The sequence below is a fragment of the Pelophylax lessonae genome, assembly GCF_965119305.1.
Source record: "Pelophylax lessonae genome assembly, chromosome: 12".
Lineage (NCBI taxonomy): Eukaryota > Metazoa > Chordata > Amphibia > Anura > Ranidae > Pelophylax > Pelophylax lessonae.
The window spans coordinates 83238355-83253657 of NC_138779.1; the positions used below are offsets into that span (position 1 = coordinate 83238355).

General features: G+C 45.0%; 1 protein-coding gene across 2 annotated transcripts in view; it reads left to right on the forward strand.

The window, feature by feature from the left end:
* Positions 1 to 15303, forward strand: part of FAAP20 (FA core complex associated protein 20) — a 546873-nt gene that overhangs the window by 468707 nt on the left and 62863 nt on the right. For both annotated transcript variants that reach the window (XM_082274236.1, XM_082274235.1), the window contains exon 3: positions 18 to 165. In XM_082274236.1, coding sequence (XP_082130362.1) covers positions 18 to 165 — 148 coding nt within the window. The remainder of the gene's footprint in view (positions 1 to 17; positions 166 to 15303) is intronic.

A 15303-nucleotide genomic window follows, 5' to 3' on the forward strand; every position in this document is an offset into this window, starting at 1 on the left:
CATTTTCTCTCTTCCAGAAGACAGAACTCCGCTGGGTCCTGGTTTGACGAAATTGATTTAACTACTGCTGAGCAGCTATGGAAGCAGGTTCTGACCTGCGTGTCTACAGACCTTAGAAGCGTGGGATGGAGATCTGTGCCAGGTCTGCCAGATTTCGCTCATCAGGTGCCGTACCCTAAATAGACATTGAGTGTGTTTTTATAGACTTCCTTCAAGACATGATATGCCTGGCAGTGTAACTCGGGCAACTTCACAATCGTGTGGAGTATTTCTTTAAGCAACAAACACTAGAAGATGTTGACTGATGCAGGGTGTTCTGTTTTCTTCCTTTTTTTGGAGCCTCTTTTCTACTGTCATACCTTTTCATAAGAGAAATATGTAAACCACCATTGTTGACCTCCTGAAAATGCTACTTCTCAGTCATAGACTGTTAAAAGCATCTAGTAAACGATTTACAAAAGTTGAACGTGATTTTATTTTTTCTAATGTACCTATAAATGTTCCAAATGAATGACACACAGTATTTTTTTAAGAATCAGCATGACAGACAGGGAACTAGCATATTTTAAAGAAGGGAGCAATTGTAACCCACGTTTTCTTGGGTTCTACAGGAGAAATAGACCCTAGGTACAGAAAAAGATGTAGACCAGCCCTAGGGGCTTATAACCTCTCTAACACCAGACAGACTTCAGTAAGTGTCTTTAGAGGGATAGTTTTCTTTTCTAAGTTTTTGGCTTCTACGCAGATGCAGAAGGTAGAGCATCAGTCGGTTTTAGAGTCTTTGCCATTCTTAGGTGAAGAAGATACCCAGCACATAGTAGTTTTACCCAAATAGATGGAGGTGGTCAGCTTGCTTATTAAGGCTGTCCTTAACACATTACACATGTACAGTTCCTTGAAAAAGTATTCAAATTTTCCACATTTTTGTCATATTACAGCCAAAACGTAAATGTATTTTATTGGGATTGTATGTAGACCAACATAAAGTGGCACATAATTGTGAAGTGAAAGGAAAATGATAAATGGGTTTCCATTTTTTTTCCCCAATAAATACCTGAAAAGTGTGGCATGCATTTGTATGCAACCCCCTTTACTCTGGTACCCCTAACTAAAATCTAGTGGAATGAAGTGCCTCTAGAAATCGAATTAGTAAATAGAGTCCATCTGTGTGTAATTTACCCTCAGTATAAATACAGCTGTTCTGTGAAGCCCTCAGTTTGTTAGAGAACCTTAGTAAAGAGACAGCATCATGAAGGCCAAGGCACACACCAGACAGGTCAGGGATAAAGTTGTGGTGAAGTTTAGTAGGGTTAGGCTATAAAAAAATATCCCAAGCTTTGAACATCTCCATGGATCACCATAATCGGAAAATGGAAAGGGTATGGCACAACTGCAAACTAGGGATCGACCGATTATTGGCAAGGCCGATATATCGAGGGCCGATATGCACTTTTCCAGATATATCGGAATCGGCCCCGTAGGTTACCTATATTGCAGATAATGTTGTGACGTCATTGCGTATGTTGCGCCACGGCGCACTGGGACAGCTTCTGCCTTCTTAGGCTGCCTCCCTCAGCCTTGTCTGGAGTCGGGGAGTCTCGGGACAGTGAGTGTACAGTGCACACAGTGTGTTTAACACAGCTGCCACATACATACACCCACCCACAGGTGCCAGCCAGCAGCCAACCACACACCCATAGGCCTGTACCAGCCAGCCCCCGGCCCTGCCTGTACCAGCTAGCCAGCCACAGGCCCTGGGCCTGTACCAGCCAGCCACCCACCACACGGGGTGCTAGCCAGCCACAAACCACACGGGGTGCTAGCCAGCCACCCACCACACGGGGTGCTAGCCAGCCACCCACCACACGGGGTGCTAGCCAGCCACCCACCACACAGGGTGCCAGCCAGCCACCCACCACACAGGGTGCCAGCCAGCCACCCACCACAGGGTGCCAGCCAGCCACCCACCCACCAAAGGGTGCCAGCCACTCAGCACCGCAGGGTGGCAGCCAGTTTTTAGTTTTCTTTTTTTTTTTTAAAGCCTATATTTAATTTCAATAGTGTCTTTCAAATTTCAATGGAGATGGATGCAGATAGAAAAATTAAAAGTGTGGTCTGGGACTATTTCTCATCTCCATCTCCAGGAAAAGCAGCAGCAGTGTGCAACACGTGCACAAACAATGTAAGCATGGAATCAATAACTGCAAAAACCAAAAATATGTCAAATTTTTGGGCCCATCTAAGAGTTCATGATGTTGAATTGTATCATGCAGCACAGAAAAAACAAAATGAATCACAAGGTGAAACATCACGATCCCAGGCAACAATAACAGATATGTTTCAGAAAAAAAACAGGTGGCTAAAATCGGATGGAAGATCCCAACTGCTTGACAGAGTAATCACAGAGATGATGGTCACTGATTTACAATGGTGTCTGACTCTGGATTTAGGCAGTTGATGTCTATAGTTGAGCCAAGGTACACACTGAAGAGTGACAAGTATGCAAGAACCAAAATCCTGGGAAAGACTCACCAAAAGGTCGTTGAGAAAGTAAAGGCTATGCTGAAACCCGAGAATGCTGGCAACTCACTTTCATTCACGACTTACTGCTGGTCAGGACAAACAGAATCACTAATGAGTCTTCATAGAAACATAGAATGTGTCGGCAGATAAGAACCATTTGGCCCATCTAGTCTGCCCAATATATCTGAATCCTATGAATAGTCCCTGGCCCTATCTTATATGAAGGATAGCCTTATGCCTATCCCATGCATGCTTAAACTCCTTCACTGTATTTGCAGCTACAGTGAAGGAGTTTAAGCATGCATGGGATAGGCATAAGGCTATCCTTCATATAAGATAGGGCCAGGGACTATTCATAGGATTCAGATATATTGGGCAGACTAGATGGGCCAAATGGTTCTTATCTGCCGACACATTCTATGTTTCCATGTTTCTATGAAGACTCATTAGTGATTCTGTTTGTCCTGACCAGCAGTAAGTCGTGAATGAAAGTGAGTTGCCAGCATTCTCGGGTTTCAGCATAGCCTTTACTTTCTCAACGACCTTTTGGTGAGTCAGTGAGCATTGACAGCGGATGGACAAGAAGGCATTTGGTGTTGAATACAAAAGTGATGCAAGGATCCCACACTAGGGAGTACATTAGAGAAATGTTTCTAGGCATGTTAGAAGAATGGGGAATCACCAAAGACTGAGTAATGCTTGTGCTTCGAGACAGCGGAGTGAATATGGTGAAAGGACTGAGACTTGCTGAAGTGTCAGACCTCAGTTGCATGGCACACGCCCTCCATCTTGTGGTAAATGATGGTCTGTCAAACCAGAGAGCTTTGCTTGACGTAATTAGCATGCTGAAGAGGTGCGCAGGCCATTTCCACCATTCAATCCTTGCCAAGCTGCGACTAAGGTGCATTCAGGAAGACCTTGGCCTACCCAAAAACAACTTGGATTAACGCTGTTCCAACACGATGGAACTCAACACTTCACATGCTGCAAAGAATGCTTTTTTCTTTTTTTTTTTAAGCCCGTGGCGTGTGAAACTCACTCAAAAGACTAAAGCCCCGTACACACGTACCGATCGTCGGCCGAACGATCGGCCGTCTTTTGTCCGAGGGCTGTCTTGTCTGTTGAAAAGTGCAAAAGACTGCACACGAATTTTGTCGGCCAACAACAGCCGACTGCAGAAGTGATGTCATGTGATGGTTAACTTTCCTTGTCTTTTTTCTTTCCTGAGCATGCCCAGTCTTGCAAATCTGCTGTCTGTCGGCCGAAATCTGTACTGACTGGCGAACAATCGACCGTTTCTGGTGTTGGCCAACAAAAATTTTAATGCTTGCACGACAGATTCTGTTCGGCCGAAAATGCGCTGTCGGCTGTCGGAAAGAATCATACTAACAAGCCTACGATCGGTCGATCGGTCGTCGGCCGAATCTTTACGGCCGACAATCGGTACGTGTGTACGGGCCTTTATACCCGGTGCATAAAAAAGTGCACACACGCAAACATGGAAACACAAAAAGTGCACAGGGTGTGCGAAAATGGTCTTCCCTCCGAAGAGGTAGGACCCTAACCTCGATCCCCCGGGGCGCAAGACTCCTGACAGGGATTTAAGGTACTTCCTATGGTCTGTCCGGCCGAAACCAGACAGACCCCGTTCTCCAGGGGGACTGCCGAAACAGCCCACCCCAAGTACTAGGTGGGGCTCCCCCGAAGGGAGACCCCATGAGAGAGGGCAAACTAAGCCAGAAGGCCATATCCACCCCCTCCCAAGACTCAAGGCTTGGCCCGAGGACCCACACCCTACAAGTCGTGCAAGGAAAAAAGGTGATAGTGAAGTGACAAAACTACAAAGAAAAAGCACACACAAACAAACAGGTGGGGGAGGGGAAGTGGAGAAGTGAATTAGTGCCAATGTGAAAATACAAAGGCAGGCCTTCCGGCCGGAATAAAAATTCCTTTGGTCTAAGCCAAAAGGCCTGGCCCAAGAGGCAGGTGCGGAAAAAGTGTGTGTGGTGCAGTGACCAAGGTGCCGAAAAACTCAATGCGAACTGCCCCTCACCAGTGAGAATTAAGGCACCCCTGGGCTGCCACCCCAGGGGCACGTACACCACGGGCTTTTTCAGTCTCAGCCCAAGGCCAGACCCAGTGTAGCCCTATCCTATCAGGAGGCATCAGAACTTTAGACAGCTTAGGAAGAACCTGCCTTCAACTGGGGACAAGCCTTTTGCAAGGCCAGATTCAACCCAGGAGGAAAGGCCGTCCCACCGCCATCCGCCATTCCTTACCAATCACATCCAGGAGCAGTACTAACCGGTGGAACTACGCCGGCTTTCTCGCTCCCTTCAAACTGATAGGGGCGGACCCATTCAAATCAGAAGGCAGCGGACCCATCCGGCTTTCTCTGATAGTACCTACTTCCCGGTCCTCCAGTTACGCCCAGAGCACCCCGGTTCATTTCAGCCCCTGCCGATATTAACCATCAAGGTCCATACCAACTGATAAGAACAGATACTACACTTGATCTTAGCCAAAAGGCCGAGAAGCGAATGCTGCAAAGAATGCTGGAGCAGAAGCGAGCTCTTACCATATATTCAGGTGAATATGGAGGATATTTTTGTCCTACTGCTGATCAGTGAGACATTGTAGCCAGTCATTGAGACCCTCTTCCCCATAGAGGATATGACACAAGGTCATTACGACTCATCTGTGTGATCTGTGATCCCATGTGTGAGAGTGCTGAAGATGCTTCTTCAAGAGAATGAAGGACCCAACACACATGGCACTAAAACATGTAGGCAGGCCATGAGGGACAACCTCGCCAAACGTTTTGAGAAGCATGAAGAGAATAAAAATGTTGTGCTTGCATGTCTTTTGGATCCTCAATAGAAGAACCATCCTTTCTCTTCTGATGATGTATTGGCCAAGGCAAAACAGTGGCTGACAGAAGATATTCAGCAGGAGGTTCCTCCCGAAAAGAATAGTTAAAAAGAGCAGGTTTCTAATGTGGAAGAGCAGGATGCTTCAAAAAGAGAAAAATGTCCAAAAAGACAACGGACAGAAGAGAAACTTCATCGTGGTCGAATAGATGGCATGTTCAGTGTTTTATTGGGGCCTCATGCGTAGGATTCTTCAGAATCTTCAATAATGAGCCTGGATGATGAACTTCATCTCTATTTGAAGGAACCAGTAATTGACAGAAGTGGTGATCCTCTTCAGTGGTGGAAAAAAAATGAGAAGGCACTTCTAGCTAGAAGGTATCTTCTAGCATGAGAAGGCACTCTACAAAGACTGGCTTCTCATGCTAGAAGATACCTTTCTGCTACTCCTTTCTTGGTACCAAGTGAGCGTGTTTTTAGTGACGTGGCAGCAATTTATGAAAAAAACAGAAGCCTTTTAACTGGTGAACATGCTGAAATGTTATGCTCTCTGCGCTATAATATTGTTCTACTTAACTGGGAGTATTGAAAGTGTAGTAGTATAGTACTAGTGTCCACTCCAATCCTTTTCACTGTCTAGCTTTTGTCTAGCTTTTTTTCTAGCAGTTTTGCACTGACTGAGCTGCAGTCAGTGCAAAACTGCTAGAAAAAAAGCTAGACAGTGGATTGGAGTCAGTGGACTACTGCTGCAGTAGTGCCTAAAAGAAGAAAAATCCTATGTGTGACTGAAAAGCAGGGACAGGGAAGCTGGTCAAAGTTGATAGGAAGATGGACGAAGCCAAATACAGGGCAATCTTAGGAAGAAACCTGTTAGTCTGCAAAAGACTTGAGACTAGGTCGGAGGTTCACCTTCCAGCAAAACAACGACTCTAAACATACAGCCAGGGCTACAATGGAATGGTTTTCCATTTTAAGTGGTTAGATTAACCACTTTAAAACCGGGAGGATTTGTCCCCTTAATGACCAGGCCCTATTTTGCGATTCGGCACTGCGTTACTTTAACGGACAATTGCGCGGTCGTGCGATGCTGTACCCAAACCAAATTTATGTCCTTTTTTCCCACAAATAGAGCTTTCTTTTGGTGGTATTTGATCACCTGTGCGATTTTTTTATTTTTTGCATTTATAAACAAAAAAAGAGCGACAATTTTGGAAAAAAAAAAAAAACTATGTTCAACTTTCTGCTATATAACATTCCCAAAAAAAATAATTAAAAAAAACAAAATTTTTTAACATTGTAGGCCAATTTGTTTTCTGCTTCATACTTTTGTTAAAAAAAATCGCAACGTTATCGTGTCTACTAACTACGGGAATGATTTATGTAATTTTTGTTTTTTTTTCTACTAGCAATGGCGGCGATCTGTGATTTTTAGCGGGACTGCGACATTGCGGCGGACAGATCGGACCCCTAACTGACATTTTTGACACTTTTGGGGGTACCAGTGACATTACTACAGTAATCAGTGCTAAAAATATGCACTGTTACTGTAATAATGACACTGGCAATGAAGGGGTTAACAGTATAGGTGGATTAAGGGGTTAAATGTGACCATAGGGGAGTGATTCTAACTGTAGGGGGGGGCGTGGCTTCTGAGATGACCACAGAGACATGTGATCCTATACAGTATAGAAGGATCACATGAGCTCTGTGATCATTGCATGGAGGAGCACGGTCGGCTGTGTTTACAACAGCCGACTGTCCTTCTCTCTCTGTGGGGAGCAATCGCGGGTGTCAGGAGCTGCCTGACACACTCATCGGGCTTCCCCGCAGACGATCAGGGGCGGTACCGCCCCGGCGGCGGCACACGCTCGCTCTCTAGCTCCTCCCAGGCAAGCGATGCAGACCTACATCGTTTTGCCTGCACGAGCCAGCCTGCCACAGTAAATATAACGTAAGCGGTCGGGAACTGGTTAAGGCATATGTTAGAATGGCCCACTCAAAGTCCAGACTTTAATCCAATTGAGAATCTGTGGCTTCCAAAAGTTGAACTTCAGTTTAAGGACTCCTGACCCCCCCCCTGATATGGCACATTTGGCATGTCTTTTTTTTTTTTTTTTTGGGGGGGGGAGAGGGAGGAACCTAGATTATTTACAGGTACCCGCTCCACTTCTGCTTGGGCTGCCTAGGTGGCTCGAGCAGGAGTTCTCTCCCCCTCCCTCCCTGCAATCTTCTGGGACACGTCACAGGTCTCAGAAGATTGCCCGGCTATTCACGACACGCAAAGGGACTTAATCATGCGCAGTGTGCACCTGGCTGTGAAGCCACAAGTTGTCATAGCCGGGTGCCCACATTAGTAATGCCAGCGCTACGGAGAGGGAGAGAACTGAGGCTTCGGGCAGCCGCATCGCTGAAAAGTGGGACAGGTGAGTGTGTGTTAAGTCAGCAGCTACACTTTTTGAAGCTGCTGACTTTTTATAAAACACAAAAATGGCTGCAACTCCACTTTAAAAATTGCTGTTCAGACGTTCTCCATCCAATCTGACAGAGCTTAAGCTACAACGCATAGAAGAATTGGCAAAATTCTATAGATGTGCAAAGCTGGTAGCGACATAACTAAAAATACTTGCAGCTGTAATTACAGCAAAAGGTGGTTCCACATAGTATTGACTCAGGGGGGCTAAATACAAATGCGTGGTACACTTTTCACATATTTATTTGTAAAAAATTAAAAAAAAAACATTTATCATTTCATTTTCCTTCCACTTCACAATTCTATGCTAGTTTGTGTTGGTCTATCACATAAAATCCCAATAAAATGCAGTTATGTGATTTTATCCACAATTGGATATTTGTTGGAGACGCTTCTGAGATCAGAGGTTATTGATTCGACAGGTGAATTTGACCTGCAATTGACCTCCTTCTGACCTGTTTTACTGCCTTATATAGAAGCAGTTCTGCCACAAAAAAAGGAACTGTCATAACTGACCCTAAAACATCACACTATATACAATATCTCACAAAAGTGAGTACACCCCTCACATTTTTGTAAATATTTTATTATCTTTTCATGTGATAACACTGAAGAAATTATACTTTGCTACAATGTAAAGTAGTGACTGGTACAGCTTGTATACCCGTGTCAATTTGCGGTCCCCTCAAAACAACTCAACACACAGTCATTAATGTCTAAACCGCTGGCACAAAAGTGAGTACACCCCTAACTGGAAGTGTCCAAATTGGGCCCAAAGTGTCAATGTTTTGTGCAGCCACCACTATTTTCCAGCACTGCCTTAACCCCCTTGGGCATGAAGTTCCCAGAGCTTCACAGGCTGCCACTCTAGTCCTCTTCCACTCCTCCATGATGACTTTGTGGAGCTGGGGGATGTAGGAGACCTTGTGCTCCTCCACCTTCTGTTTGAGGATGCCCCACAGATGCTCAATAGGGTTTAGGTCTGGAGACATGCTTGGCCAGCCCATCACTTTTACCCTCAACTTCTTTAGCAGGGCAGTGGTCATCCTGGAGGTGTGTTTGGGGTCGTTATCCTATTGGAATACTGCCCTACGGCCCTTTCTCCGAAGTGAGGGATCATGCTCTGCTTAAGTATGTCACAGTACATGTTGGCGTTCATGGTTCCCTCAATGAACTGTAGCTCCCAAGTGCTGGCAGCACTCGTGCAGCCCCAGACCATGACACTCCCACCACCATGCTTGACTGTAGGCAAGACATACTTGTCTTTGTACTCCTCACCTGGTTGCCGCCACACATGCTTGACACCATCTGAATCGAAATACATTTATCTTGGTCTCATCAGACCACAGGACATGGTTCCAGTAATCCATGTCCTTAGTCTGCTTGTCTTCAGCAAACTGTTTGCGGGCTTTCTTGTGCTTCTTCTTTGGAAGAGGCCTCCTTCTCGGAGGACAGTCATGCAGACCATTTTATTGCAGTGTGGGGCGTATGGTCTGAGCACTGACAGACTGACCCCCACCCCTTTAACCTCTGCATCAATGCTGGCAGCACTCATACATCTATTTCCCAAAGACCATCTCTGGATATAACTCTGAGCATGTGCACTCCACTTTTTTGGTCAACCATGGCAAGGCCTTTTTTAGTGGTACCTGTCCTGTTAAAACTGCTTTATGGTTTTGGCCACTGTGCTGCAGCTCAGTTTCAGGGTCTTGGAAATCTTCTTATAGTCTTCTTATATGTAGAGCAACTTCTTTTCAGGACATGTATACACATATCTCACACCTTTTTACCTATTTCTGTCATCTGGATATTAAAGCAAGCTGTTTCATTAACATTCTGATACTGCTTGTCTGTTCAAAACGTCCTCAAGATCCATTTCTACATGGGTGTTTTTAATGCATTACTGATACGTTCCAGTGTGTTTTTGATGCGTTTCCGGATGCATTGCAGATGCTTTTTTTCTTTTTTTTTTTTTTCACCATACTAGGATCTGGTGCATTTTTGATGCATTGTACTGCATTCCAAGACAGTTCTGTGCAGGAAAAAAGCAGCATGTTTTTTTTTTTCAACTTTTTTTTAAAAAACAATAAATATAATTTTAAAACAATAAATATAATTACTCTTTCATTCACTGACGGACCCAGCTCTATGTCTACAAGACCCCTGGGCTTATGCTGCGCTCTCTAGGCGAAAACATTTTGGCTACGCCCCTAAGGCAGTCTCAGGGGGTATCCCATCACTTCCTGCTAGAGGACTTCGGTTTTTTTCTGCCTAGTCAGAAGTAAGGACGTGGCTCTGTGCTGGGATCTGCGGTCCTGGCATTTTTTCCTTTTTAAATGTTTTTTTCTTTTCTCTTTATTTTTTGTTCCTGTGTAAACTACAATCAAGACCTGGACTGGGCGATGCGCTGGATAGCCTAGATCCTTGCGGTCTTCCCAGTCTGGCCTGCGAGCGCAACCCAACTAGATTGGCCCGCTGGAAAGGGGCTGGCCAGCGAGTGAAACACCTTGCGACGTCGCATAGCACTGGTCACGACAGCAGTCACGATCAGAGTCGCAGCATACCTTGGGCCACAGCAGCCCCATTCCAAGGTGGTGCGATGGACTGCTGGGAGTGGTGCCCACCTAATGCCATGGTGTGGTGAGTAGTGCCCCCCCTCCTTTCTTTGGGAATTGCTGGGCTAGTTGCTGTCCCTCCCTGGGGATGGTAGGCCCCCCTCTGTGCCCTTCCTTTCCTCACATTTTACCCCCTTTCCCTAGCGGGGTTCCCATGCGTTGGTCGCCCTCACCTGCCCCCTGTCTCCCCCCCCCCCTTAGTCCCCTTTTGGGGGGCACAGGTGTGTTTTTTGGGTGGGGGGGCTTCACTGATGCTGGGCTGGAGAGCGGTGGGTGTCCGTACCTTGGGTGCTGCAGGTGGGTCTCTGGGGGGTTTCCTCCTGGTGGATTCTCATTTCTCTATCATCCATTGACAGACGCAGCAGCTATGCTTCTTTGCCATTCAGGTATGCGCCACCTACAGGAGTAGACTACGCAGTGAAAAAATTCACTGACACGCCTATAGGGGCTGACTTTCTCGGCATTACCCGCACACACTGTGCTCTCAAATCAGTTTCTTGCTGCCTAGTGAAGGAGTAGGACCTAGGTTTCCTGCTGGGACTTCAGTCTCAGTTTTTTTTATTATTTTCAGAATATTTGTTTATTTCTCTTTACTCACTATCGCTAGCTAGTGTCAGGGGGATCCTCCTGGTTAACTATAAGCGACAGCCGGCTGAGGTTTCGCACTGGATAATCTAGATCCTTACAGGCTCCCCGCCTGGCCAACGAGCGGGAGCAGGTTATAGTCCCGCACTAGGGAATAACAGGACTCTGTTTTTTCCTGAAAGTTCCCCCAGGCCTATCAGGACCCGGCCCTGCCCTCCCTGCTCCCACATGGGGGCGCTATATTCGGCGCCTGGTGCCCTGGGGGGTATACAATGTTACCTTGTCCTGTGGGGTCCTTTTTAGGTGGATCTCTGAGGTGGCCTCATGCCTGGGTCCTGACCGTATGGCAGCGATTCCGGCCGCCATCTTAAGTGTGGTCATTCGCTCTCTGTGTGTAAGGTACAGCGACCATTTTCCCTGAGCTTCCTATGCTTTTGCATTGGCACCATTTTGTTGTAGCCTGGAGGTACACAGGCAGTTCAGCCTCTTGTGCTTCCAGGTCACTTACTGTGAGACCTTTCATCTGCTGAATCTCCATGCTGCAGAGCTGCTGAATACACTGTGAGGTGGTACAGTATAAGGTTATTTTTGGGCATTCCTTGGGCACACTCTGTTACCTGCTGATTTTTACAGGTGACTCCAGTTACAACGCGATTTAGCGGTGTGGACCGCGATCGCGATTTAAAGGGGCAGTACACAAATTGCAAAATGGAGTCCCAAGCAGTAAATTCTCTGCCAGACCCCATCAGTAAATACGGTTCTCATGTCTCTTTCTGCAGCATTGGAAAATCTGGCATCAAAGGTTGATTGTGTAATGAAACAAGTCACTAGCCAAAAACGGCCACTGCCTTCTCTGTCCTCTGATTCAGAGCCTGATATGGTCACCACGGACAACCCCCTCCTCGAGGGAACCCTGTCCTTGCCTTGCAGTCGGATGGTGAGGAGTATATGAACACGCTATGGTGGAAGCACTGATTCGTTCAGTGAGGGAAACATTAATAGATGATGAGCCCACACAGTCAGGAAAGCGGGTAGTTTTTGGCTCCCGCAAAATCCTGAAGTTGGGTTAAGTGTTCCCTTGTCCCGAGGATTTTCACAATATTGTGAATAAGCAATGGCGGCGCATTAAGCACGTGCTAGTGGTGCCAAAGCGCTTTAAACGCCGCTATACCATTGCTGACTCGGTCTCGAACCGCTGGATGGTGCCACCTAGGGTGGATCACCCGGTTTCCAGGTTACACAAATCTACTTTGGTCCCCGTGGAGGATTCCCTGGTGTTTACAGAACCCGGTGGACGGATGGGTGAAATCACTTTAGCTCTTGGAGATGTCATTAGTCTAGGGGTTCACATACTTCTTCCACCTGCACTGTGAATGTTTATATGGTGTGTTCAATAAAAACATGTCAACATTTCATTCTTTGCTGTGGCATGACCTCAAGAAAGCAATTCACACCAGACCTCCCAAGAATATTGCTGAACTGAAACAGTTCTGTAAAGAGGAATGGTCAAGAATTACTCCTGACCGTTGTGCACGTCTGATCTGCAACTACAGGAAACGTTTGGATGAAGTTATTGCTGCCAAAGGAGGTTCAACCAGTTAATAAATCCAAGGATTCATGTACTTTTTTCACCTGCACTGTGAATGTTTACATGGTGTGTTCAATAAAAACATGGCGACATTTCATTCTTTGTGTGTTATTAGTTTAACCACTTGCCTACAGTGCACTTTCACCCCCTTCCTGCCCAGACCGATTTTCAGCTTTCAGCGCTCTCACAATTTGACTGAGAATTACTCAGTCATGCAACACTGTACCCATACAAAAATTGTGTCCTTTTTTCACACAAATAGAGCTTTCTTTTGATGGTATTTGATCAATACTGGGTTTTTTATTTTTTGTGCTATAAATAAAAAAAGACTGAAAATATCGTGAAAAAACGCATTTTTCTTTGTTTCTGTCATAAAATTTTGCAAATTAGTAATTTTTCTTCACAAATTTTGGCCAAAATTTATACTGCTACTTATCTTTGGTAAAAATAACCCAAGTAAGTGTATATTATTTGGTCTTTGTGAAAGTTATAGAGTCCACAAGCTATGGTGCGAATCATTGAAAATTGATCACACTTGATCACACCTGATGTACTGAAGGCCTATCTCATTTCTTGAGACACTAAAAAGTCAGGAAAGTACAAATACCCCCCAAATGACCCCTTTTTGGAAAGTAGACATTCCAAGGTATTTAATAAGGGGCATGGTGAGTTTTTTGAAGTTGTAATTTTTTCCCACAATGCTTTGCAAAATGAAGATTTTTTATTTATTTATTTTTTTACAAATTGCCGTATTAACAGGTTATTTCTCTCACACAGCACATGTATACTTGCAACTACACCCCAAAACACATTCTACTACTCCTCCTGAGTATGGCGATACCACATGTGAGACTTTTTCACAGCCTGGCCACATACAGAGGCCTAACATCCAAGTAGCAGCGCCCGGCATTCTAGGAGCACAAATTACACATATAATTTCCTGACAACCTATCGCAATTTTGAAGGCCCTGGAGCACCAGGACAATGGAAACCCCCATAAAATGACCCCATTTTGGAAAGCCAACAGCCCAACGTATAATTTTTGAGGCATAATGAGTCTTTTGAATATGTCATTTTTTTCCACAAGTTTTTGGAAAATGTGGAAAGAAAATGAAAACACATTTTTTTTACACAAAGCTGTCCATTTATGCAATATTTCTAATACATAGCATGTACATAGCAAACATTGCACCCCAAAATACATTCTGCTATTACTCCTGAGTATGGCGATACCACATGTGTAACACTTTTTCACAGCCTGGCCACATACATAGGCCTAACATCCAAGTAGCGCTTTACACAAAGTTGTCCATTTATCCACTTTAAGACTGGGCCTATTTTTGACACTTGGTGTTTTACAAGCTAAAATCGTTTTTTTTGCTAGAAAACTACTTGGAACTCCCAAACATTATGCATATTTTTTTTAGCAGAGACCCTAGAGAATAAAATGGAGATCGTTGCAATATTTTTTATCACACCATATTTGCGCAGCAGTCTTCCAAATGCGATTTTTTTGAAAAAAATTCACTTTTTTGAACTAAAAAATAAGAACTGTAAATTTAGCCCATTTTTTTTCCATAATGTGAAAGCTAATGTTACGCCGAGTAATTAGATACCCAACATGTCATGCTTCAAAATTGCGCATGCTCACAGAATGGCGCCAAACGTTAGTACTTAAAAATCCCCATAGGCAACATTTTAAAAATTTCTGCACGTTACTAGCTTAGAGTTACAGAGGAGGTCTAGGGCTTAAATTATTGCTCTCGCTCTAACAATCGCGGCGATACCTCGCATGTATGGTTTGAACACCGTTTACATATGTGGGCGGGACTTGCGTATGCGTTTGCTTCTGCGTGCTAGCTAACGGGGACAGGGCGCTTTAATTTTTTTTTTTTTTCTATTTATTTTATTTATTTTTTTATTTTTACACAGTTTAAAAAAAAAAATGTTTTGATCATTTTTATTCCTATTACAAGGAATGTAAACATCCCTTGTAATAGAAATAGGCATGACCGGTCCTCTTTATTGTGAGATCTGGGGTCAAAAAGACCTCACACCTCACAACTACACTAAAAAAGAAAAAAAAAAAAAAAAAAAATTGTTGAAAGAGGAAAAAAAAAAAAGCGACCCTTTAAACCGGTTGCTAGGCAACGTTTTTTGACGTAGCTCCGGTCCTCCAAGACCATAGTCGAGTGAGGGCAATCTTGCCCTCACTCGACTTCCTGTCTCTGAGGATCCGGGACCGGATAGTTTTCCCTGCTGCCGGCGGGTCCGGTAAGCTGGGAAAACGTCTGGGACGCGGCAGGAGGGGGGGGCACCTCTTCCCCTGCACCGTAAGGGTAATTCCGCGGCGAATCCGCCACTGGGACCACCCTTATCTGAAAGCCGACCGCCCGCCGTTTCAAAAAATACCAGGGTAATGGGGGCTATCTGCTGCCATAACCCCAGTATTTAGCTTTTAATGGCCAACGCATATAGTCGTTAGGCAGTCAGTAAGTGATTGCATGTATATGGCAAACAGGTGACGATGACTGATGGGGTGACAGGTGACGATGACTGATGGGGTGACAGGTGACGATGACTGATGGGGTGACAGGTGACGATGACTGATGGGGTGACAGGTGACGATGATTGATGAGGTGACAGGTGACG